The 25,404-nt window shown below is 40.0% G+C and overlaps 2 protein-coding genes across 3 annotated transcripts in view; one reads left to right on the top strand and one right to left on the bottom strand.

Annotated features, from left to right (window-relative positions):
- The window catches only part of TMEM163 (transmembrane protein 163), a 103,715-nt gene extending 81,187 nt beyond the window's left edge, over window positions 1-22,528 (bottom strand). Inside the window, exons 1-2 of one of the 2 annotated variants that reach the window (XM_049826386.1) lie at window positions 22,051-22,528; window positions 16,699-16,818 (exon numbers count right to left, since the gene is read on the bottom strand). In XM_049826386.1, the coding sequence (XP_049682343.1) occupies window positions 16,699-16,818; window positions 22,051-22,201 (271 nt within the window). In that variant the 5' untranslated portion in view covers window positions 22,202-22,528. The remainder of the gene's footprint in view (window positions 1-16,698; window positions 16,819-22,050) is intronic. The other variant, XM_049826483.1, reaches the window with a different exon arrangement.
- A 55-nt stretch (window positions 22,529-22,583) lies between these two features.
- The window catches only part of ACMSD (aminocarboxymuconate semialdehyde decarboxylase), a 47,911-nt gene continuing 45,090 nt past the window's right edge, over window positions 22,584-25,404 (top strand). Inside the window, exon 1 of the mRNA XM_049826614.1 lies at window positions 22,584-22,717. The gene's annotated coding sequence lies outside the window, so the exon portion shown is untranslated. The remainder of the gene's footprint in view (window positions 22,718-25,404) is intronic.

Raw genomic sequence — 25,404 nt, forward strand, 5'->3', positions numbered from 1 at the left:
AGCTAAAACAATTAACCTACGTTAAAAAAAAAAATCTGGACTTTACAAGGTAGTAAATGAAGCACAAGTAGTAAATGAATACACTCTGTCCTGCTAACTCTGTTGTAGGACAGAGGAGACATTTGAGGACAGTTTACTGATAACTTCTTAAACCACAGTAGCAAGATTTACAGAACTTGACTGCTTCAGTGAAAATCCTACCTCTAAAGCATGAACAAGTACCCACTGGAAGTATCTTCATAAGGGAATGTCTTTCTTTGAAGTAGACTCATTCTCGGGTTCATTACTCTGCTGTTTCCAAACAGCTACAGTGCCAAGGGCATAGCACTTTGTTTACCCTGCATGCTTATTGATTTAATTTTATTTTGTGGCACCTATGTAACAGTGAATTGGAAAACATAACCTAACTAGCTCTTTTATATATTTTTATTCTTTGCATTTTGTGCACTTTTTTGCAAAGTCAAATATTTCTAGCTATTGATCTCACCCTATGTCAAAGGATTTCTATTGATTCCAGTGAAGATAATGAATATCCAGTATCTCCCAAACAGAACCCCTTTGTCAACATTTTCTGCTGACCCAAGATGTTGACTTTCCTTATCTTAATATTTTCAGTATCACAAGACACATACCATAGCACATGAATGTAAAAATCAATTCTGATTAAAGTTACGCAAGTGAAATCAAGGCGGATACATTACTGTGAGAAGGAGAGCTATGCATCATCATTAATAGGATACATTTTATTAACTTCCTTGCATCTTACCTAACCTCCTAGTGAAATCATTGTATACACATACAGAAAGTTAGAATATAGAAAGCAGACTGTAAATGTTTAGGTCTAAAAGGTGTTCTCACACCATATAGTAACTAATACTTTTTGCACTGAAGCCTAGGCCACCAGGAAAGGAAAAGCACACCATTTGCATTCATTCCTAATTGGACCCCAGAGATGGACATATTCAAACCAAAGATCAAATCTGCTGCTTTTGGAATAAAATGGCTGTGTAACTGTGAAACTGCCTGTAAAGCACAGGTAGCAATATCACTTCTTCAGCTACAGTTAACTGTGAAATGTATCACTCAGATGATAGTTAAACAGATTCATTACTACAAGCAAAGGTCAGGTCCTCATGTGTCCTCTAATTTTGATGAATAACCTATTTATATTTGCATGTGAAATTCTTGGGGGGGGGGAGAAGACATAGCTAAATACCATAAGCATAAGCACACGCAATTCTTTACCTCCAAAAGTGCCTTTTCTCCAACGATTTCTGAGTGTTTCAAAAACTGACCGACTGGGACACTCTCCTTCTGAATTAAATCAGTTTTGTATCATCTGCCATAAGCAACCTTGCTCACTGTGCCAAGCAGGAAGGGAATTGACTGTAGTGCAAAAGAGTACAAGCCTGGTTTTATAATCCTTGTCCCTTAGCTGCCCCAACTCTCTTGAGAGCTTACTTCATCTGAAACTGAGAATGATCTTTTAGAAACACTGCATTCATGCAATGTAATTCCTTATTACATAGTACTCAGCAAGATGCCACATAGTTTGTGCTCTTGCTTTAAATCACAGTATCTGCATGCTTATGTTTACACATTCACATGAGATTTCCAAACCAGTTTATTAGTCCTGCAGCTTCTTTGCACCCCAGTTGTGCAATTTGTTTTCTCATGTGCCCTTTATTATGTAGGACAGGATGACTACATATCACCTCCTTGTTTATAAAGTGGTGTACTACCAAGTTTGGTGGGTTTTACCCTGGATGATCCACATAAGAGTCCATTTCCCTATGTGTTCAGCAATGACACTACCGGATTCCATCCCTCCTTTACAACTGGAAGCACGTCTGCTTTCTTGAACTATGTGAAAGTCATGGAAATCCTCAGGTCCACCTACATTTTTAAGATTGTCATTAAAAGAAAGGCTGATTGTGCTCACATTTATACAATATCACAGTAAAACCAGGAACACCCAAAGGGAAAGCAAAAATCAAAAAACTTCCATCTTTAAAAGGATTCATCTGTCCCTGATGATGATTAGACAAGCCTTTGGCTTTTCCTTATTCCAGGGATGCTAAGCATTGCCAATGTACACGAGAACAGTGGAGACAGTGGGACTGAAAGCAGCTCTGTAAACAAAGTCTGTTTCAAAGACTTGACAACCACAACTTGTAGCACACAAGACACCAAAACCTTCTCAGGAGTGACCTGTAGACCCAGCAGATTCACTGTTAGCATGTAATCTTCTATCCCTAAGAACTGTATGTCTTCTCTAATTCCCATCCACATCCTCAAATGCTGACTACGCCATATGAGGCTTCAACAGCTGTAAAGATCAGGCAAGACAACAATTCTTTTGTAGCTCTTCCTCAAATCATCTACCTGAAGTTCCTCTCCATGCCAGGCATGAAATGACAAGTGTAACAGGCTCAAAAAAGAATACATCATCACAGAAACATGTACCTTGTACACTCAATAAGTGATGTGCATTTGATCATGAAAAATGGATGTCATGAGTGATAAGCACTGTCTTAATTTTTAAAAAAAATTAACACAGTATTTAGGGTGCTTTTTTTGTTTTAAATCACTACCATATTTAGGAAACCTTTTTTCCTGTACTACAGAATTTTACATATCATTTTGGCTTGCTTTTTGTAAGAGCAAAATTTAGCAAGCTTTTTTTCTGCTCAGCAAACTGCATTGCAGCAGAAAGCCTATGCAGAAAATGCACACAGTACATAACAAGAGCAACAAATCACCAACCCCACTAAATTTCAGTGTGTCTAACAGTCACTGCAAAACAGCATTTATTTCACGGTGAACTCTTAGCATACCAGGAGGAGAAATAAAGTGAATCTTCATATGCAGAAAGTTGTTTATTATGTTTCTAAGACAACATGGCAAGACTGTCTTCTTCATTCTAAAATAGGTGGATACAAACTTTCAGCCACCTAAGAAAACCATCAGGGACACCATTCTGGTTGACAGTATCAACATTCATGTTCATAGACTTCCTTCGCCTTCATAAATGGATTCTTGCTTAGTTTTTAAGGTACAAGGATTAGGTGAACTTCCTCCAACACCATAGCAATCTTCAGGGACATACATGCTTTAGCTACTCTGACCCATTAGACTCTCATTTCACTTGCCTGTGTCATGCCCTGAAAAATATTCACAGCTCAGTTACAAATTATCAGCAGCAGATACTTACAGAGTAGTAAATGCAGTGACCAATCTGTCTATATAGTCTGTGAAAGATGTAACTTACCTAGTTTTAGAAGGGCACACCTGAGCCAGCCAAACCCCAAATGCCTGTTCAACTTCTGGCAAAAAAAAACCAGTGAAGAAAAGAATAAAAGAGAAAACATTTGGTAACCTTATGGAATCCAACTGCACTTTTGATGCAGCTTTAAAACCTTACTTTTGAACTGTGGAGTGCCGAGCTTTGTTACAAAAAACTATGATTTTCAAAACCTCAAGCTCAGTTTTCACAAAAAAAGTTAAAGTACGTGCAACAAACCTAGCATAGCCCTGCAAAAAATAACATCAGACTTGTGCTGACATGAAAAGTTACACTGAACATCGCAAGGTCAAATGTACAGCCAAAAAAATAGCTTCTTTCTTGAAAGTCAAGGCCTCACTAATGTGTTCCCGACAACCGTCAGTGGTTAAAACCACCTTACTTACTGCTCAAAGAGACTTTAAATTTTTTTAAACTGCCAACCTCCATAAGAATCTTTTCCTTGATCTCAAAAACTTCACGCACTTAGAATTCGAGGCAGGTTATTTCCTAGTGTTCTCCTGTCTTCTTTTATTTCTCAATGGAACTCATTTGACAGCAGTTTTAAGTTGTAAAAAGTTCTTTCCAACATCTATCTGACCAATGAAAATGGTTACTCATAGAAACAGAAGAAACACAAGTTTCCCAACACTGAAAAAAAAAAGTTAATAGCATTTACCTCTCTCTACCACCTACCAAAGGGAGAGAGAAAAAGAGAAAAGAAAAGAAAAAGGTCCAAGTCCCTAAGTACTTCACTTCATGAACCTCAAGAAGCACTGCACCAACAGCTACTACCATTACACAACTGCACAATCCTGTCCTTTTACCCTTAATTGTCTAGCAGAGCCTTTACTCTGTTCCAGTTCAGCAGCAAGTGGGCTAACGCTTGCTATACAAACAAGAATAAGACCACATTCCTCAAAACCCACCAACCCAAACCACATCGCTCAACTGTAAAATTACTACTGCCCAGGCAACAAGAAGTCAAATACATCTAAACACATTCAATCACAAGCATTACAGCATTAAAAATTCTGTGACTTTGAAATAGTTTTCACAAGGTAAACCACAACAAATGATGGAAATTATCCCACAAATCAGGAGGCCTAGTACTGAGACGAAACAGTCTGTAATACCTGCCTAGAACTGTACATACAAAATTCAGTGCATGTTGTCACTATGGAAGACTTAGGATACACATAAACGTGTCAACTACTATATAGCAAAACCCTCCAATTTTTTGGCAGAAAATTCAATTCCTTTTTCATGTATCAAAACCTGATGTGTGCAGATGGAGAACAAGCTTACAGCAGTAAAATTATTTTCCCAAGGCTACAAAGAAAGCTTGGGCTATGCCCAGGATTAGAATAGTCCCTGGAGCAAATTCTTGGCGCGGTCTCTGTGAACCTAGCAGGATCAGCGTTAGCATTAATTCACCTTTTTTTCCTCAGCTTGTGAAAGTTTAAACAGGCTGCCTTAAGCAAATATTATCTCACAAAAATGAGGAACAAAACAAGAGTTATTATCAAAAAAACAAGAAAATGCTAAAAGGAGATATACGTCTGAAAACACCTCATCTAGTCTAAGTTCATCCTATCATTTGCCATAAGCTTTAGGGCTAGATGCTTATCTGTTTCAAATTGAAATAAACTCATGGAAGTCAACAAATCTATGTACTCCAACTGAAGATCTGTCCCTATAAATTACTTTAAGTGTATTTAGGAGATTTCAAGCCTAAAGATTCCATAAGCCATTAAACATTACTTGCAACATTATCCCTTAAATCCAAGCCTTGTTTTCATCCACCAGACGCTTCTCAGCAGGGAAATGTACACACGATAACCCAATGCGTATCTCTTAGTGGGAGAGTAGCAGGAAATCTCCCTTTGAACAGGGTTTGCTCAAGTGTTCACCAGGATTCAAAATAACAAAATTGGATCATTTTGCTGCTCACATCTCAATATTAGATATGATTTTTTTATTTTTTTTATTTTTTACACATGTAGAAGCAGTAACTACAGGTTTCCCATAATCTGAACTCACATGGTAAAAGAACATAACTATGAATTTTATCTCCTTAACTAACAATCTGTACAAATTAATTTGCTGACCTATTTTTTCACAGCTAGAAAGAATTGTTCAACAATCTCTCCTTTTCTTGTTGCAGCTAATTACACACAGAAATATCAAGTCATGACAAATAAAAGGGAGACACAGTTTGTTACTAGTTTCTAATGCACCACAAAGATGAGCAAGTGAATTGGCTCTTTTGGGTACTATTAGTTCCACATAGTTAGATATTATAGACTGATACATGGTAGCCACAGCAGCAAGTCAGAGAATAGTGGTGTCTATCAAGTTGGGAGGTAGCCAATAATCCTCTAGGCATACATATAGCCCTCATTCGCTCTCTTACAAAACAACAAGCTAAGACTGATGCTTTTCATCTGCCTTTCTGTATCCCCAGCAGCATGCACTTACACACATACAAACCGATCAGCATAACACAATGCTAGTACGGGCTGTCTTATTTTTTCTTGTGCTGTTTAGCAGTTTTCTCGTAACTCCATAGCCACGCAATTAGGAAGTGATCCGCCACCACTGCAATAAGTTTTGTCACTAGCTTCCATGATGCTAGCCAGGTCTGATGCTGGTTACTTAGCTCTGCCCTGTGTTTTTCATGGAACCGTTAGAAACGTTTTTCTAGGATTAACTCAATTCACACTAAATGTGAATTTAAGTGTTCCAAACATCACAAATCTATTATTAAATACCTGAAGCCATTTGTTGCTTTGAAAGACCATTCTTTTCATGGAAGGATCACAAATCATTCTTTTAATCAAGGTACAGTAAGTTATGTGGTTTCCACAAAATACTACTTCTAAGGAACTCCTTTCTAATTTGGACTTCAGCATTTCAAGTATACCTTAACCTGTCTACCAGTTGTCTACTGGGCCTACCAGAATGGAAATGCATGGAGCTACCTTTATTTTCCCCAGCTACACATCCTAGCTGAAACTGCAGGCTGCATTTCCATTCTATTAAATCTCCCACTCAACAATAATAAATCTTCCCTCTAAAATTTGAGATTTTTCTTCTCAGAGCCTGGGGAAATACTGTCATTCTTTGGCCATTGAAATGTTTCATTAAAAAATGCGATCTGAGGACAATGCACTTAGAGGTATGTTTTCTTCACCCGGATATATTGAAAAGATACATTATACTTAACAGTTCCTTGATGCATAATTTTTAATAGCAGAAGATAAACAGTCTTCATATCTGATGAGAAATCTTCATTTAGGTTCAGCTGAGGAACTTGTTCTGCCATAGATATTTCTCATGTTCTCAGGATAGCACCTAGCATGAAAATGGCCCAGAGATCTCTCCAGAAAGACACTTTGTGGTGCAAGTTCTGCAGCAGTTCCTGGAAGGAAAATGCCTCTTGTCTAGCTATTTTTATGGTATTTGTCAGACTATACCCCTTCCTCTGCAGTTTTTCTGTCTAGCAAAAATACCAGCTGGTTATTTCTGGTCACTCTTCTTTGACTAAGCACTGACTAATCCATTTCTTCTAACTCCGAAGCTAAGCTTATCTGTCCCTTTTTCTCCACATCCAGAGAAAAAAGAACAGTAATGGGTCATACATGAAAGTCAGAAGAGATACTTAGGAGCTCTTTATGGTTTTTCTGGAGAAGGTTGGTTTGCAAATGAAGGTTACTGTCTATTAAATGTTATCTTGCCTTACCCTACTTCCAGACTTTGGTTTCAGTCTTTAACCAAGACTTGTGATAATCCTCATTTGAACAAAACTAATTTGACCAGGTTGTACTACCCTTTTAATACAATGTATCAAAGTTTTCCAATCCTTCAACCTGAAAGACTTGACCAACTGACACCACAGTTGCTTGACAGAATATCAAGATCTATGAATGCAAAATAGAGATTGGAACAACTATAGGCCCTTATCATCCAAGTACCATACCCTCAATGAAAAAAAAAACCAAAAACGCAACACCACCAAACAACCCAGCCCCACAGTATTTTTACCTATTTTTATTTTAGACTAATATTTGTGTAATATTTTCAGGAAGGTACAATAATGGATTGATCAAACCACACATTGTTCTACAATGTGCCAGAAATGCACAACACTACAGTGGACAAGCACAGCTGTTTAACAGGGCATAACAGGGTTCTAGTACAGTTTATCACCTACAATGATAAATAATAATTTTTTCAAATAAAATAGTAGCTTAATTTATCAAACCGGATTTTTCACAAGATCAGTACTAACGTGCCTTTTCTCAAAAGTATCATAGCATGTTAACAAATAGGAGTATCCAGGACATAAGCTTTATGCTCTTGCTGGTGGTGTTTTCAGAAACAAAAGTGTCCCTCAGTTAATACTGGGTTATTAACCTCAGAAGGGGCAGTGCCACCTACTGAAACAACATCACCCTCCATTATAATAGATTTTCTCCACTACCACTCTGTATGTACCCACAGTCTCTCAGATGCTCCCATTTCTCATCTAGCACTACCACTGCTTCACCAGAGTTGGCAACAAGGAAGCACATGTGTCAGCCAACCAACAGTATGTTCTACTGCAACATGGTATAGATCTGCTGAGAGCTATATTGCATTGTAAAGAAGCAGATATTATTTATGTGATTATTTTACTGTTATTAAGTCCTCCTACAGTGCAGGCATATACTGTATGAGTCATCTGCAAATAAAATTCTGTACAGAAAAAGTATTAAAATCTAACAAGCTTCAACTTTCAGTGAAGGGAACTCAAACACCGTTACTGAAAAATCACAGAGAATAAGTGCCGAGAAGTAAACACCAAGCACTATCAACCTCCCCAGTAAAGCAAAAGTTATAAGTGTTATTAAAAAATTTAAATCAGGTACAAGTTCACATATTGTTGTTTACTTTTGTTGTCTACTAAGTTAAAACACATGAATATTTTAAAATTTCTGGCAGAAGTAAAGAAAACCTAAGGGAAAGAAAGCTGTGTTCTGATTTTCATCACTTTCACTGCTGCTCAGTAAGTTGTTTTTAATTCAGTAGTGCTTTACAACCTCACAAACTTCAAACAATAAAGTGATACTGTACAATGAATATTAAACATCCATTTCATTAATCTTGATTTTCAGCTCCAGATACAAAGAATTACAAGTTCGTCTTTGCCAATAAGCAAAGCAGTGCATTTTTAAATTGGGAGAGCAGAGAAAATATCTCATGATCTATGAAAATCAAATTCTACTGGTATATCAGGCATTCATAAAGAAATCTGCTAACACATTCATGCCTTTGCACAAAAGGTAAGCCTGCAACAGCTGAGGTACTACTTTGTGGAACTGATACTACAGCAATTGATTAAAAATACATTTGACTTTTAAGACTGCAGTGATGATCCTTCAAAGGGCAGATGTACAACCACTTACCTATGCGATATACCAAATAATCCAAGAGCAGCAACTGAGACTTGTACTAGAGGATTATTTAAATTCAATTTTACACAGAAAAAGTCAAACAGTTCTTCATGGACAACAGTTAGTACCAATCGCATGCAATAAACATAATATTCCTTCCTTTTCTAACTATTTTTGTCTATTTTAGCCAAGATACACATTTTTCATCTACTACAGGCTAGGGATGGCTGTAGGGCACATCATTCCCACACCACCCAGTTATCGCCAAGTGGCATGCCTAAAACCCTTCCCATTAAGTGTTCAGTTCTTCTTTTCCCATATGAAAAATTCACCCTCTACCTACATCCGTGTCTAGTGGCACAGTATAATTCTCTCAGGGATACGAGTAGGATCCATGACACCAGCCCAATTACTTAACACTGCCGAGTTATTTACCTCACTTGTTTGTATATCGTACCTTGCTACACAACTGTATTTTCATAGTTAGAACCTCTGAATCATCAAACACAAAGTTGCCTTTAATGGAACCCTAGCAGAGATCTGATGGCAACACTGAAGACCAAATTCTGAGTGCCTAAGTCTCCTGCTATGAAATAAATATAATATATATTAGAATATGTATATTATATATATTTTATATGGTAAAAATTATGTAATATATTAGAGATGTTAATTCATTTAAAGGACATTACTGTTTTAGATATTGCACACACTTATTTCAGACTTTTGCACAAAAACCCCCCACAATCTCAGAAAGGAAAATTAAAACAACAAAGGAAAGAATTGTGTTTATGATTTTTACACTAAATAGCCTAGACTTAACATACTTGCATGTTCCTCATTCTTCATGAAATGATGTTAGAGTGCTAGCTCTCCCTCAATATCAGCATCCTGGTTTAATTTCAAAATTCTTTAGGATGATCTTTTCTTATGAGAAAGGAATCAGTACTTAGCACAAGGAATGATTAAATAGCAATTTTCTAATGTAAAAATACAACAGGCTCATATGTTTTAAAGGTTAGCATTTAAACACAAACTCAGTTGTTTTAATACACTTCTACCGCAGCAACAATTTTTCAAATTGTTTACTGTTCAAATATATAGACAGAGATCATTATATAGCGTGTTCTAGATTTTGCAGATTTCTATCATCATTTTGCCTGCCAACTAAGGAAAAGATTTCATGATGTGTGAAGCATTGCAGATTTTAGACCTATACTTCTGTTCAACAGCTATCAGTCTTGAACTTGACATCCATATGCTATTTTCTTCTCCCAAGAAAGTCACTTAGATTTTTGTACGCCTAAAAAAAGACAGGCCCTTACTGATCTTTCATCTCATTTTCAGTGAATGAAAATTGCATTTTACTGCTACTAAGTACAGATTGACCTATACAAAAGGCTATCTTTTACCAGTGCTACACAGGCAATGGATATTTTTGTCCTTTAGATCTTATGTATAACATGGTTAGGACCAAATTCTGGTTTTGACTGTAGTGATGCAGCTATAACGAGGACAATAGGGTTGCACAAGTGTCACCAATATCAGAATTCTACCTTGGGAATTTAAGTTCTATATTTCATTAACACTTCTGTGAGACTACAGCCCTGAAGCATCTGTCTTTTTGTAACTGATATAATTAAATGCCCTAAGAAATATGCAAAATGAGGGATCTGCACACTATCACACAGCAGCTCTATTCTGTATTTAGCCTTTACTTGGTTTTAAGGGTCTGCATGGTATTGTGACTTGAAATGTAACTTTCTGAATAAATGCAATGTTCTCTACTAAACAAAACAAAACAAAACACAACACAAAAAAACCCCACACCTCTCAGGTCTTTAGGAGCTAGAAATGAAATTCTATATAGCTCCTGGAAGAGAAAACACAGAGACCAATACTTTTCCTGTGGTCAGTGGTCCTGGAGAATTGTTTAGGTACCCAGCTGAGACACTCTAAAACAGGCTTGAGTTCTGAATGCCCATCATTTCTCTGAAATTCAGTGACCTTTAAAGAACATTGAATTGGATATCCAAACTAAAGAGCCTCAGAATCATGAACCTTCACCTATATTCTTTATTAGTAGGATTATTATTCACAGCTATGCCCAGGGTATACTAAGTGTTGGGCAAACATAAGGGAAAGCCCGCATATATTTAATTTTTCAAGCAAGAATAGGAATGGGTCACTGGAAAAATGATATATTCATCAATAAATTAATATAGTCACTCCCCAACTCAGTTGTCCAAGTAGTATGCCTGAGATGAGGAGTGACAGATTACATCAATAAGTTCACATCCAAGCATCCAGATGATAACACCTTCAATTGCTCAACGTTTGTCCCAAGGAACTCCATTTGCAGTACACCAGAGTAGCATAATAGGGAAGGAGAATCAGCAGTCATGTCCTACAGCTAACCAAAATGAGATTTTATGGCTCAATTTAGTCATTCCAATGAAGAAAGTAGACCTGGATCCATGCTTCCTAAGGTTTGTTGGCATTTGAATCCATCTGTTAGACTGGGATGGGATGTCTGAACTGGGATGAAGCTTTAATCTGAAAGCAAGCTCTACCCTGAAATTTCTAAGTGTATGGACCATGCATAAGTGTATGGACCATGCACTTCAAACATAATGCCTCTCTAATCCCAGTTTGTGGAAGCTCACTTTAATAAAACATTTTTCAGCAATTCATTTTGAAACGCAGATGATTTTGTATACAAAATCAGAATGCCAGTTTCTTTGCATTTACTTGTAATATCTTATCCATGGGCCAACAGTTAATATTCCCACCTACAGAGCTGTATCTACCAAGTTTCCATCTGAGATACCATACAGATTAACAAAATCATAGAATCATTTAGGTTGGAAAAGACCTTGATGATCAAGTCCAACTGTCAGTCTAACACTGCCAAGTCCACCACCAAACCATGTCCCTAAGCACCACATCTACATGTCTTTTGAATACTTCCAGGGGTGGTGACCCAACCACTTCCCTGGGCAGCCTGTTCCAATGCTTGACAACCCTTTCAGTAAAGAAATTTTTCTTAATATCCAATCTAAATCTCCCCTAGCGCAACTTGAGGCCATTTCCTCTTGTTCTATCACTTGTTACTTGGGAGAATAGACCCACACCAACCTCACTACAATCTTCTTCCACGTAGTTGTACAGAGCAATAAGGTCTCCTCTCAGCCTCCTTTTCTCCAGACTAAACAAGCCCAGGTCCCTCAGCCGCTCCTCAAAAGACTTGTGCTCTAGACCCTTCGCCAGCATTGTTGCTCTTCTTTGGACACGCTCCAGCACCTCAATGCCTTTCTTGTACTGAATAAAATTCACCTTCTCAAAATAACAGTGGATATTTACCACACTAGACTAAACACTTATCAGAATAGGACCTCCAATCATGGACCTATTGGCTGCACTCAAGTTTTCACTTATTTCTATAAAGCTAAACCCTTAAATATGTCTGTGGTGATCTAAAAGGAGTGATCTCCAAGACAACCATGAGGACAGATTTCACAACCTGCCTGTTATTTCTTCAGCATTTTGCAAATAGCCCAGCATTGACTCTTCCCGTGATGCATTAGCATGCAGGGCCTATTCAGCACATTCTGACCACACTGGGACAGGCTGTCTGCAAGTTCCATCTCAATGGCTGCCTCATGAAAACCCTTAACAAAGCTTACATTTACAAAGGCCCACATTCTAAATCTTTACTCAATCTCTGACTACAAAGAGAGCTTTTAGTACAAAATTTGGTCTATACGTTGTTCTGATATATCGATATGACTACTCCATTCACTGTGAAACAATTTTAGCTAACCAAATCAGGAAGATGAATGAACAAACTACATTCTGTGAATCACAAATCTACACTGGACAAGAAATACCAGATAGAATGAGAGTTTGTTTCTGCTTTGACAATATTATCAGAGATTAGCTGCTTGAGCAGAAATTAAACTTTAACAGCAAAAGCTATATTTGCAGATTTTTCAAAATTATGCTTTAGTAACATAAATGTCAAGAAATTAAGAATAATGGGTTTCAAAACACCAGAGTTCCATTCCACAGTAATAGTCCCTCATCCTCTACCATGATTCTGAAACTAGGCTCAGTATGAACCTACAATACTGCAGCTACAGAAAGGAGACGTTATAGTTGTTATTATGAAATGATTTAGACTGCAGCCTTATACTACACATATGTATGTTGAAAAAAATATGTTCATGTTGTATTATCATTCTTTTCTTGTATTATTGTAAACCAGAAACAAATAATTATATCAAAATAATTAATCCAGTACTTACTTGGGGTGCTGAGGAATAAATTAATGTCCATTTTAGTAATTTTTATCATGCCTGTCTCAGTTTATGACTATATATTTATAAAAATGTAAATCCACTCTTTATAAGAATTCTACAAACATACAAACTTCAGGCAGCATCGAAATGAAAAGCAAAATGAACTTATTCCTCAGGCATTGCTCAGTATCTGACCATAAAAGTATTGCACAAAACCACAAATGTCAGAATATGCATAACTGATTCTAAGTAAGCCTAAACTTCAGTTGCTAAAGATGATACCATAGGGCTCCACTGACCTCAAGGATCTTACAAATTTAAGTCTATAAAGATTATACTGAAGCCTTGTGCAACTATCTGCTGGAAAGCAACACCTTCAACAGCATCCAAGGCCAGTGAGACCGTAACCATTACCATGGAGTGCAGAAGCTGTATTTCGAGACAGCAGCCAAAGCTTCCAAATGGTCTTTTATAAGTACAGCACTTCTGTGGTAAAAATCAGTATATTAAGTTCCTGATAGCAAGCTAAATAAAAAAGCTGATTTTATGGTCTGTGTAAATCCTACTTCTCAATATTAGTGAGTGAAAGATGATGATTTCATTTTCCCTTAAGCAGACATCCTGCTCCATATCCAGCCTAGCCTAGTTTAGATTTCCAAACCTAAAGAGATGAAACACATTTTGATGTATACACCAGCATTTCATCTTCTGTGTTCCAATATGTCAGGCCACAAACAGCCCATCCCAAAGAGAATACATACTATACACCTGTTATGTAGCAAATATATGACATGCATATAGGTACATCATAATTTGAATTTATATACTTTCATAATACACTATACACAGGTTCTTAATAGTAAGTCTAACACACAGAGTTCAGATCAATGGATTTCATGCCTCATGTGCCATAGATCATTACCCAGTAAGGAAACTACTTTGTGTATTCAGGTCAACATAAGATTTGTCAATCTCTTTCAATATTACCAAGTGAAAAGTTCAGCTGGGGCATCATCATAATCCCACTGAAAGCAAACATCTCATACCAGTCAAGATAAACCATTCCAACTTACTCTAATGCTGGAAAAATATAGCTTTGGAAGCAAACAGAGTAGTCTTGAAAGCAAGGATGGTGATAATGCTGCAGCACTCAAGGGAGTGAGCAGACCATAAAAAAGGAAAGGTAGTCTAGTTACAAACACTTGATTGGAAAAGGAGACTCTTGAATCACTTCCCCACTCTCCACACAGACCATGTACACGGGTATCACTCCCCTTAGTATTTTTCTTATCCTCCATGTCCTCCATTTCTTCAACTACAGTTATCAAGTAATGTCAGCTCCCTGGCCTACTACTATCTTTACTATATCGTGCTGCGTCAAAAGCAGCACCAGAAGATAGACTTGCAATAAAGTCTTTCGAAGCATGTAAGAGGATAAAACAGAAATTTACAGGAAGAATTTATCAGGGAATCAGAAACAGTAGTGAGAATACAGTCAGTGTAGCCCAACAATTAGCACAGCAGGTCCCCATTTTTCACTGAAATTGAACGTCAGGGCTGTACTGCTAACACTTTACCATTACAGACAAGGGTAAAACAGAAACAGGGCACTTTAAATAGCAGGTGACTACAAAGAATTGGCAGTGTCAAACACCCAAAAGTGACAACTCGTCATTTATATCAAACAGGTAGCAAACCCTGGTCACCTGGCATGTCTCCCCACTCATGGATTGGCTAGAGGAACCTGCTAAAAGGACAGCACAAAGAGCAGCCAATGTGAGATGATAAACTGAGTAGAACTGCTGAAATTGCATGGGGGAGCAAAGCAATTCTAGAACATATTTTCCTCAAAGATTAAGAAGTTTTAATACTAAGCATATCAAAAGCCCTGGCAATGTTTTTGTGGCATACAAGTTAACTGTCAAGTCTGTGTATACAGATTTAATATGTATCTGCGTGCTGCTTCCTCTTGTATTTTTCGTAAATTTAGCCCCTTCAAACCACAAGGAAAGATACATTCCAAAGACATATAACTAGTCAACTACTAACAGCTGATTTCAATGCCTGAGTTCAATGCCTATCCACTCCAGCTGAGTATGCAGTCACATTATATCCAGGCAGGGACTACCTTATCTGCTGGGGTTTTTTGTAAGGTTTCTAAAACACTGCCAGAGTGCTACAAATAAGGAAAACAGAAAACAAAAGCTTTCAGATAACCTAACTAATCTTAGAAAAAATTTTAAAAGACCCTTTTAAAAGAAATGGAGTGGTTTCGTTACCCATTTTATACTTAAGTCTTGCAACTCTGACAAATGAAACGTAAAATAAAATTAAGCCATTTCTCAGTATTCCCTAAAATTATATTGTTAATTATTCTATAACATAGTACTTACTTTTATGTTGCTTCAGTAGCAAAGACAGACTATTGCATTTTCATGAAGCAGAACAAAATGGAAACTCATATGTCCTGCTTTCTTCTTAACATTAAAATTCCTCACAATGTTAGATTCTGCTTTTAAGTGTTCCTTCTCTTTTCTCTTTTTTGAATCAAGTTATTGTACCTGTGTTTCTATATAAATCGCTCTGAGAAATGTATGTTGAGTTTTCAGAGACCATTTGGTCGGATTCTAATAATCTCTCCTGGGAGCTGACACCAACTTCCAGCAGCAGGTCGTACACTGCAGATTAGAATAATAAAGCACATGCTGCTGCAGCTTCAAACCACCCCCCCACCCCCCCCAAAAAAAACCCCAACAACAAAAAAGCAAGTCGGTCTTTATCAAGCTGAAGAATGATGTTTTGAGACATCTCTAGATATCTTGTCTCCTAGGCAGAGCTTTTCTTTTGTTTATATAAACACATGAATTCAGTCACTTCTGGTTTTTCCTTCTTTTAAACAGAGAATATGCCATCGCAAAGATTTTGTTCCAGATTCCACATTTCTTTTTGTCCTTACAGTAATGCAGTGTTACTTAATTGACCAAGATAGAAAGCTGGTATTTTAAAAATTTGCATTGAACTAAAATATACTTTTATTTACACAACGTAGCTTTTTTTCCTGTTGTGAAATAAAAGAAATATATTTCATTTTTTCCATATAAAAGTGGTTTCGAGTTTTTTTCCAAATTCTTTGTGTAAACTAGGCAATTGTCTTAAAACTTAAAGAAAAACACTGGCTTAAAAAAAAAAAACCCTAGTATTTCTCCTCCAGATTAGCACTGTGTTAGGTTATCTGTCAGTGTAGTACAGATAAATTATATATTTCTCCCTTACAATTCACTATTCTTTATTATAGCGTTCCCACTACAAATCCCAGGTGGATTAAGACTTGTCATATTTGACCTCTTTAGTTAAAGGCAATCCACTGCATAATGATTTTTACACTATTTTGTAAAATGAACAGTTCCACATGCATAAATGCTAACAGGAATCAACATCTCTTGTTTCTTTCTCTGACCTTCAACAACCCTATCCTCTGCAGAAAAAAATAACAGTTTTACTAATTTATAAGCACCATGCAGACACAGGCAGTCTAGAGAAAAACCTCTTTAGCAGTTGTAAAGAAAAATATGAGAAAGCTTCCACAAAGAGAGAAATACTGAGAGCCCAAAATTTAAAAAAAAAAAAAAAAAAAAAAGGAAGAGGTGTGAAGGTTTAAAATATTCCCAATACTCACTGAAAGCAGCCACTGCAAGAGCCAGTGTGACAATAATGGAGACCCAGGAAACCCACAATGCCTTCTTTCTGTAGCTTTGAGCTTCATGAGGTTTTAGCCTTGTACTGCTTTCTAGCAAACCTGATAAGCAATAAGCAAAGAGGGTATGAACAATACATTGCTCCTTTTAAAAACACAGCTGTGTTAGTTCAGACCTAGATCATATATTTACATTATATATTACATACAGAATCAATGCAGAATCAAATCCTGCTCACATTATTAAGGTTAAGTGAATGAAGCCACCAGAAACATATGAGTAAGCAAGGAGAGTACACACAAGTTGTTTTGATTTCACATAGAAAGACCCACACATCAGTCACTTAAAAAGAGCACTGCAATTGTAGGGCAGTTACAAAATTCACATCCCTTACATTTTCCACCTGTACATCTACACTAGAAAGGGCTCTGTCCTATACTTACTCAGATCAAAACTTGTTTCAGAACTTCAGGATCCTGAACATAATTAACATAGGAGAAAAACTCGTGCTCACCAGTCTCTGCGAAATAACCTACTGATGCACAGGAATATACTGCACATATTGAGCACTGAAGTAGAAGCAGGCATACCTTAGAATCGAAGCTATCACAGTTGAAAAAACCTCTTGAAGCATAACGTCCTTCATGTGAGGTAAGAATACATCCCCATCTAGAACTAACTGAAGAACCAATTCTATCGTTATTGCAATCAGCATGGAAGTCCGTTGAACACAAGTGAATGGGATTGCTTTCTCTCTTTTTTAAAGCTTTCAATTTGTGGAATTCTTTTGTCCACTCAAATCACAGAGAAGAATTCAGGTTAAAAATAAAGAAAATAACAACATTCTTTGGTTTTTATTCTCTCAGTCTGAGTCTTAAGCCACCTTTAAAATGCATTCAGAATTTCACATATTTGCCTTCTGTATATCCCATCCAGATTCTTTTGTGCTTAATATATTCATCTAATTTGAAACATACATTCTTTTTCACCAGCAAGTTCCAGCTCAAATATGCTTAGTTAGAGAGAATGCCCGATAGCTTTTAACTTTCTTAATTAATTACTCCAGAAAATGTGGGTGGTTCCTCTTAAATGATGATCACTTTTCAGAGGGACTTGCTTGCACTGAATGCATTGAACTGGGGCACTGGTTTAATAGCACAACCTTTCAGTAGCGGGTCTAATGCCTTAGACAAAGGGTTGAGAACAGGGGCTCTGGCAGACTCAGCAGCAGATTAAAACATAACAGCTGAAGCTGTTACTATCCTCACCTTCCCCAGTTTTCTCTCTGATGGCTATTGCCACTTTCAAGGCAGGGACACCTAATCTGGTTATTAGTATACTCCTGAATCCACACCTTGTTTAACCAAGTTTATTAACATTAACAGATATTAATTTCAACCAACTGTAATATACTGGCTGAAAACTGCAATGGTTTAGGAATCATTTCAGAAGTGAAGCAGACATCTCTGCCTCAGGGGCAGCAATGTGTCAGCAGAGAGGCAGGCACCCAAGGGTGGTAACAATTCAAGTCACCGGATTTTATTCTGCCACTTGAAGTCTGTCAAAATTACTGGTTCTAATCCTAGCACAATCAGTGGGATTCACGTTGTCTTGGAAAAATTCTTCATGTTTTTTCACCTCAATTACAATAAAGGAGAGAGAGTTTCTTTATGGTAGTTCAGAAAGCCACTGGGAGAATTTCATGCTTGTACTGTGTTTTTAGAAAATTTAAATATTACCTCACTTTTGTGCTACACACTCTCCTCTTTTATGAATGGAAAAGAATTTGCAAACTTGCATGCAGGATAATTACTAGACCCTATATTGAAATGACGTCTCTTTCTTATTACGTGCGTTCTTTCTTTAATAGATGAAAACTACCAGATGACAACTCTGAAGGGTGTGAGTCTTTTACTGATAGTACTGCACAGCTATTCGTCATATACCCCGCTTTCATTTGTGTGAAGAAATATTTTTTTTCCTCAATGTTTGGCCTATCTTCTGCCACTACATATAATGATGCACAGTTTAACTGCTGTCTGATATGAGGTAATTTAACAATACATATTGAAATATAGGAGAGTTTTCTACTAATATAACCATAGAGAAAACACATCTTCTCACGTTTTGCACCCCTCCTGCCCCCTCCCCAAACCAAGGATTTTAAATTACAGCCCAAATCTTGTTGGAATGTAAAACAAAGCAGGTTTTCTTAGCAAAGTTTTGATTCTCAATATTTCAAACCTCAAATAAACATGGATCAGAATGACAGACATCCTCACCTGTTTGTTTCTTTAAAGACATCCTATAATTCATGGCTACAGCTCGCTATTACCTGGGAAGTCCAACACACACAGTGGATAATTTAATTAGGCTATTATTTGATTTGTAAGTAAGAAATTAATAATAAGCCCCATAGCTAGTGCAGCACTGCTGATTACTATTCACATGTCAAGCACGTGTCCAGTATGACAGAGACTGCAATCCTTATAAAACTGAACCACTTCTGCCGTGTGTGTGTTTGTCTTTCTCTCTCAAAATGGCTGGCATATTCTAGCTGTCAGAGATGTGATCCCTTCCTTCCTAAAATAATTCAAATAATTTTTTTGTATCTACAATTTTCACCCCTGAGAAAGATCATATTATTCTTACGAGTGTCCTAGGGGACGGCACACAAAAATACAAACTCATTCACGTGACTACCAAGCCCATAGCATGAAAATTATTTAGAAGCAACAGCAGCTCCTTAATTTACACGCAACAACACAATTCACAAGGTAAACCTCCATATTTTTTCCACTGCTCAGTAGAAAACAAGTTTAAAGCATCCACAGGAGGCTGAAAGATAATCTTTCGGTATGGCCTGCATTGCTACAAAAATAAAAAGCTAGTATCTACTGATAAAATTCCTCCGCCCTGAAATTAACATACTGAGTAATTTTATTGCCATTAATTTATTTAACACATAGGTATCCTCAAGGTAAAGAAGAGATGGTGAGCTGGTTAAATCCACCGGATTTTTACTTTATCTTTCAGTACCTTCCTATATTAACAGATTTTCTTCCCATAAAAAATCAGAAGGAGAAAAAACCTGTCTAACAGTTGCAGAACACAAGCTTGGCATATTTGTGAAGTGATTCTAGGATATTCTTTACCATATGCTGACTTACCAGAAGTACTTTTCTATTTGGCTAAGGGATCATTTTAAAATGTCAAGTTAGAATTTGTGGAAGAGATAAGACTAATAGAAAAATTGTTCACCTAAGATGTTAATTTAAGGACCCATCCACAAAAATATCACTGATTTTGATCTGGCTCTTAAAGAGCAAATAATCTTGTTCCAAAATTTAGGGTTAGTTTTTATTTTTAGCAAACATGGAAGTATCATCTCTATAACTGGATCTGCTATGATTCATTGGAAAGGATCATAAGAAAAAGTACAATCTAAAAGGACAGACTGTAACAATTTCAACAGGGACAACCTGCAAAAAGCATACCAGATTTTCCTCTACAATGGTAGATGGAATTGGTGACTATAGGAAAGGCTAAAAGAAATCTACTGCAAGGGCCACAGAAAGAGCACGAAGGCAGAGAAGGAAATAGAATCAGCAGCTTCAGTCTCATGTCCCTCCTAGAAAGATAGAAGGTTAGGTACAACAGACTCTCTTTTTGGAATTACCCTTAATACCAGAGGAGCCAGCTTTCGTCTTCAGTTCTGTCATACTGGGCACAAATTAAAAATCTCTGTAATCAAACTTCCATGTTTGAACCATAATCAAAATTCCTGATTCTTGTTATTTAAAACAGAACTGAAGCCTCAAATTGCCCCCAGTCACAATGTCTGTCCCCCGCCATTGGCGGCGACAGTGAGGGTACTCCTGGAAAAAGGGCTGCTGTCCCCAGCCCCAATGTGACTGAAACCTGTCAGGGAAGATGGTGACTGCTCTTCCCCCTTACTTCTCTACTTCGTGTCTAGGATTTGTGAGCAAGCACAGGCATTTGGAAAGATGGGGAAAGAACAGGGGATACGGGGGTTACATGGAGGATTAAGACCGAGAACACAAAAGGAACCCGGGGACGCTGAAAGCAAAAAGAGAAAGGAAGTAAAGGCAATAGAAAGGCTAAGGAAAGCCTATACGTGAAATAAAAAACGGAGACAAATTGTGTGGAAGAGGAGCCTGGAGGCATTGTGGAGGACAAGGCAATAGGGAGGGTTAAAATGGCAGCTGCCTTTACGGGCCGCAGGTAAGCTAGCACCTCACACATCGTTAACAGATGTCCAAAATAGGCGTGCTTCACATGAAAGAGTAACACGGTTTGGAAGCAGGCAGCTTTCCATCCCTGGCCAGATATTTAGGCAAATACTAAAAAACGAGTTATATGGAAGCGCATTGCACGGTAGGGGAAAGGAGACAAGGAGTAAGGTAACCGCCCTGACTTCGCTACCCAGCCAGGGCCGTAGCAGACCCCCACAGAAAGGCCCCGTTGTGCCCCTGCTCGGAAGGCGGCTGCCACAAGCCCCGCCGGCAGGTAACCTCAGCGGCCTCCCTCCCTCTCTTCGGCGGCGAGAAAACCCTCCGGCGCTGCCTGTCCCTCCCGGGAGCCCGCGGGGCCCCCGCCGCCACCTGCGCCCCTCAGCCCGGGCTCTCCCCCTCGCCTGTGGAGCGGGAGCGGCGCCGTGTGCCGCCGCCCGCCAGCACCCGCTCCCCCGCCAGGCAGGCAGGCAGGCAAGTTTTCGGGCGAGGTGGGAACGGCCACGAATAGAGTTTATAAAAATATTTTAAAGCTGTCGCGGGGTGCTCGTACGAGAACTAAAAAGGGGTAAAAAAAAAAAAAAAAAAGATTCGAGGGCGGTGCGGGGGGGAATGTTAAGCGAGTGCCAGCGGCGGGCTGAGGAGAGGCGGCCAGGGGCGCTGAGGCGGCGGCAGGGGCAGGGCGGGAGCGGGGCCTGCGGGCCCTCACACGGCGGGAGGCCGGAGCTGCGGCGGGGAGCGGGGTGTGAGGGACAGCAAGGGGGTCCGGAGGAGACCGGGGCGCTGAGAAGCACGGCGGGCGGCTGCGAGCAGAGAGCGGCTGGTGGGGGCAGTTAGGAGGAGAGGAGCCGGTGTGGGGCTGCCAGGGCTGAAGAAGAGGGGGCGGGAAGGGCTGCTGTGGCGGAATGAGGAGGAGGAGGGCATGGGTCCAGGAGAGCGAGGCGTGAGGGTGCTGCAGGGAGGGTGTAGGACAAGCTGTCGGGGGTGGGCGTTAAGCGTCTCGGGACGGAGGGGAGGGTGGTGGGGCATGCCACAGAGGGAGGAAGGCGGGTGCGGGGTGAGGGACGGGCGGGTGCTCACCTCTGTCCTCCAGCCCCTCGCTGAACTGTCCGCTCTCCCCGATCCGCAGCTGCTCCTGCTGCTCCCGGGGGGGCACCGGCGGGCTGGCCCCGGGGGGCTGCACGATGGCGGGGTCCGGAGTGGTGTCCAGGGGGGCAGCGGACGGCTCCATTTCTTGCGGGGCGGCGGGAAACGGCTGGCGACTGTGGCAGCGAAGCGAGGAGCGAGCGGAGCATCCAGCCCGGGTGCGAGCCCGGGGAGAGGAGGAGACTCCGGCTCAGAGCATCAGGGAGACGGGAGCAGGCAGCAAACAAACTCCTCCGGCTGCTCCCCGCCAGCCGCCCCCCGCGGCCGCCTCATCACTAACCTCGCCGGCGGCGGAGTAGGGGGGGTGGGGGGGGCAGGTGGGAGAGCGGTGCCGCCTCCCCGCGCTGCCCTTCCCCTCCCCGCCCCGGGGAGCACCTCCGGCGGCGGGAGCGGAGCCCGGCTCCGCAGCGGGGCGGGGGCGGGAGCGGGAGCGGGAGCCGGGGCCGGGCGGCAGCTCGCCCCCGTGCGGAGCGGCGTGTGAGGGGAGCGCTGGGGGCAGGAGAGGTGGCGGGAAGGGCTGTGGTGAGTCGCCGCCGGGGGCTCCTCGCCTTCGAGAGCCGGCAGGCACCTGCGAAAGGTGCGGCAGGACCTCGGGCTGAAGGTACGTCCTCGGGGCCGGCCGAGGAAGAGGGAGACCTGTCAGCCTCCCCTCGCCATGGCGGGCTCTGCCTTCCTCCTCCTCCTCTTCCTCCTCCTCCCGCTACTGACTCTCGGGGACAAGGGTTGTCCGGTGGCTGTCCGAACCCGGAGCCTTTGCACAGCAGAGCGAGAGGCAAACGCCTCACGCTGCTCCCGACGAGGGCTTCGGGTGCTGGCCTTGCGGTGCAAGGCCTCGTCCGCCTCGCCTCCCCTCACGCAGGTAAAGACCCTTTCCTGGGGGATTTGCTCATTCTCCATCTGCCGTGGCCCTTTTTCAGGATCAGAGGCGAATCGCCACAGATACGCACCTCTCGGACCCCCCAGCGCTGACCTTTTGTTACGCCGACAGTTGGTTTTACCAATATTAGCCTAAAAACTGCCCTAGAACATACAGCAGTCTCATGCCAAAGCACGGGATTAGAGCTGGAGACTTGCTGGCATTCAGGGCCGTTCTCGGGTCGCTCACCCGCCGTTCCTAGGGCTGCAGAAGAACATAGGGAAAAAACTAAAACCTTAGGAGAACGGAAACGTAAAAAAAAAAAAAAAGAAAAGGAAAATTTTGCTGATAGATCTGTGCAGCCTGAGCTGCTTGCTTCTTCTCCACTGGTTTCTAATGACTAGATAGAGCGGTGCAAGTAAACAAAAGCATTTTCTGTGCTACCATGGTCTCTCAGTTGCATGCTTACTAGCATGCAGATAAATTTTGAAGCTGCATTGTGTTTTGGTTTGAGTCTAGGAAAATAACAGAAGACAATTAGACATTGCAGCCCAGGTCCTCAGCTGATCTGTATGGATATAATACCCATTCAAGTTATATGAAGATCAGGTTGCATTTCTCTTTGGGCAAATTAGCAAATTTGGGGAGTATAGAAAGGCCAGTAGGAAATTAATATTTATGCTAGCATAGGGACATGATTTTATAAACTGTCAGAATCTTGCTGATGTCAGCCTTAAAAAAAGTTTTGCAGTAGTTTAGTAATACCTACTTGGCAATGGTTAGTGAAACGTTACTACCATAATATCTTAATTTAAAAAATTGCCTCTTAATGCTGTATGCTAACCTTCAAAATCTTTTCAGCTGTATTTTAAAGCATTAATTATTTGGAAAAAAAGTAAATATAAGTAAATGTTAAGATAAGTGACATAAAATATTGTTTTAGAAACTGATTGGCATTCTGGCAGCCCTGTGGAATGGAGATGGCTGTTGTGGTGTGAGGGATTGGTGTTTGCTTTTTACCTAATCTTATGATTTCTTTGTGTATAATCTACCGTACCTACTACATGAAATGTTGTTGAAGTCTTCATGCCTCACCTAAATTTCATCTTCACCCTTAGCCATCCTACCCTGCTTTGTGATCCCAGAGCTCTCGCTCTTCTAGTTGGATCAGCATTAATATGAATATATGCAATGCTGAAAGTATTTTCCCTTGTAATGGATACTAAAGTACAAAGTGCCTATTTGATGTTAATGTCAAAAGAGGTTCTTGGGTGCAGAAGCTAACACAAGTGAGTTCTTCTGAGGAAAGTGTTGCTTTTTGGGGCTGGACTGAGTTGGAAGGGATTGGAAACTAGTAACTCCGTAAAACAAATACTGTTATTTTCTTTACAGGCTGTTTATTAAGTTCTGATGACCTTGAACCTGTGAGATATGAGACAAGATCTGTATGTGTATACATGTGAGAGAGAAATGAAAAGTAGAAAAGACTTACCTTTTGTTACTTGCCATAAATAATAGATTGTCATATGTCTCTATCACTTAAAATGTGTTTGTAAAGTGAGAATCCTTAAAGGAGTAGAACCAGTTTTGTAACCTGGTCAGAGACAAGGGATTGGGGCCAAATCAGGTTTCAGGACCTGGCAGGGATACAGAAACCTTTGGTGAGTGAGTTTGGGAAGACACTCTCCCATGCAGAGTGCATCCATTGCAAGCCACGAAGAGTCCCTTGAAATTGCTGCAATGGATATAACGGTCCCTAATGCAATTATTGCAGGATCCTTCCTCTTCTAGGGAGGTAAGTCCATATCTGATCCGTTGCAGTAGGAACTTTCTTATTCCTTCCGTAAATGAAAAATTGACTAGTGACTCCCATTGGACACTACCTCCTTTCTGTAAGTCTGTCTAAGCTATTTTGGTATTCTTATAACTTCCAGAAATCAACCCAACAGCAAAGTGCCTGGAGATTCCTAATTCCATTTCTTTAAAAGGAGGTGAAAGGAGTAGGTTTCCAAATGATTTGGAGAAAAACAGGAACTAGGAACACCAACCCACGAGTTTTAAAATTTAATATGTTCCTTTTTCTTTTTTTCAGTTGTTCTCAATTGCTGTTCTTACATAAAACTCTGTCTGGCAGGGGCTGCAGCTGTCTCTGTATAAATGCTATAGTGTTCAGGGTATAGCAAAGAATATGAGGCTTGCAAAGAGTATTACAGTTCCTTTTAAATGACTCTCTTCAATGCTTCCAAACATGTCCTCTTGTGAGAAGGGATGTATTCTGCATTTAGCAAATACAAATTCAAAACATTAAGCAGATCCACAATGAAGAGCCTTTCGGATCAGACCATTATTTAGATAAGCTAGCTACTAAGAAGCGGAAAGAACATATCATAGCAGCTGGAAGCTGCAGCATTGCCTCTTATTTCTCATGACAC

This window comes from Accipiter gentilis, chromosome 1, assembly GCF_929443795.1.
Source record: "Accipiter gentilis chromosome 1, bAccGen1.1, whole genome shotgun sequence".
Taxonomy (NCBI): Eukaryota; Metazoa; Chordata; class Aves; order Accipitriformes; family Accipitridae; genus Astur; species Astur gentilis.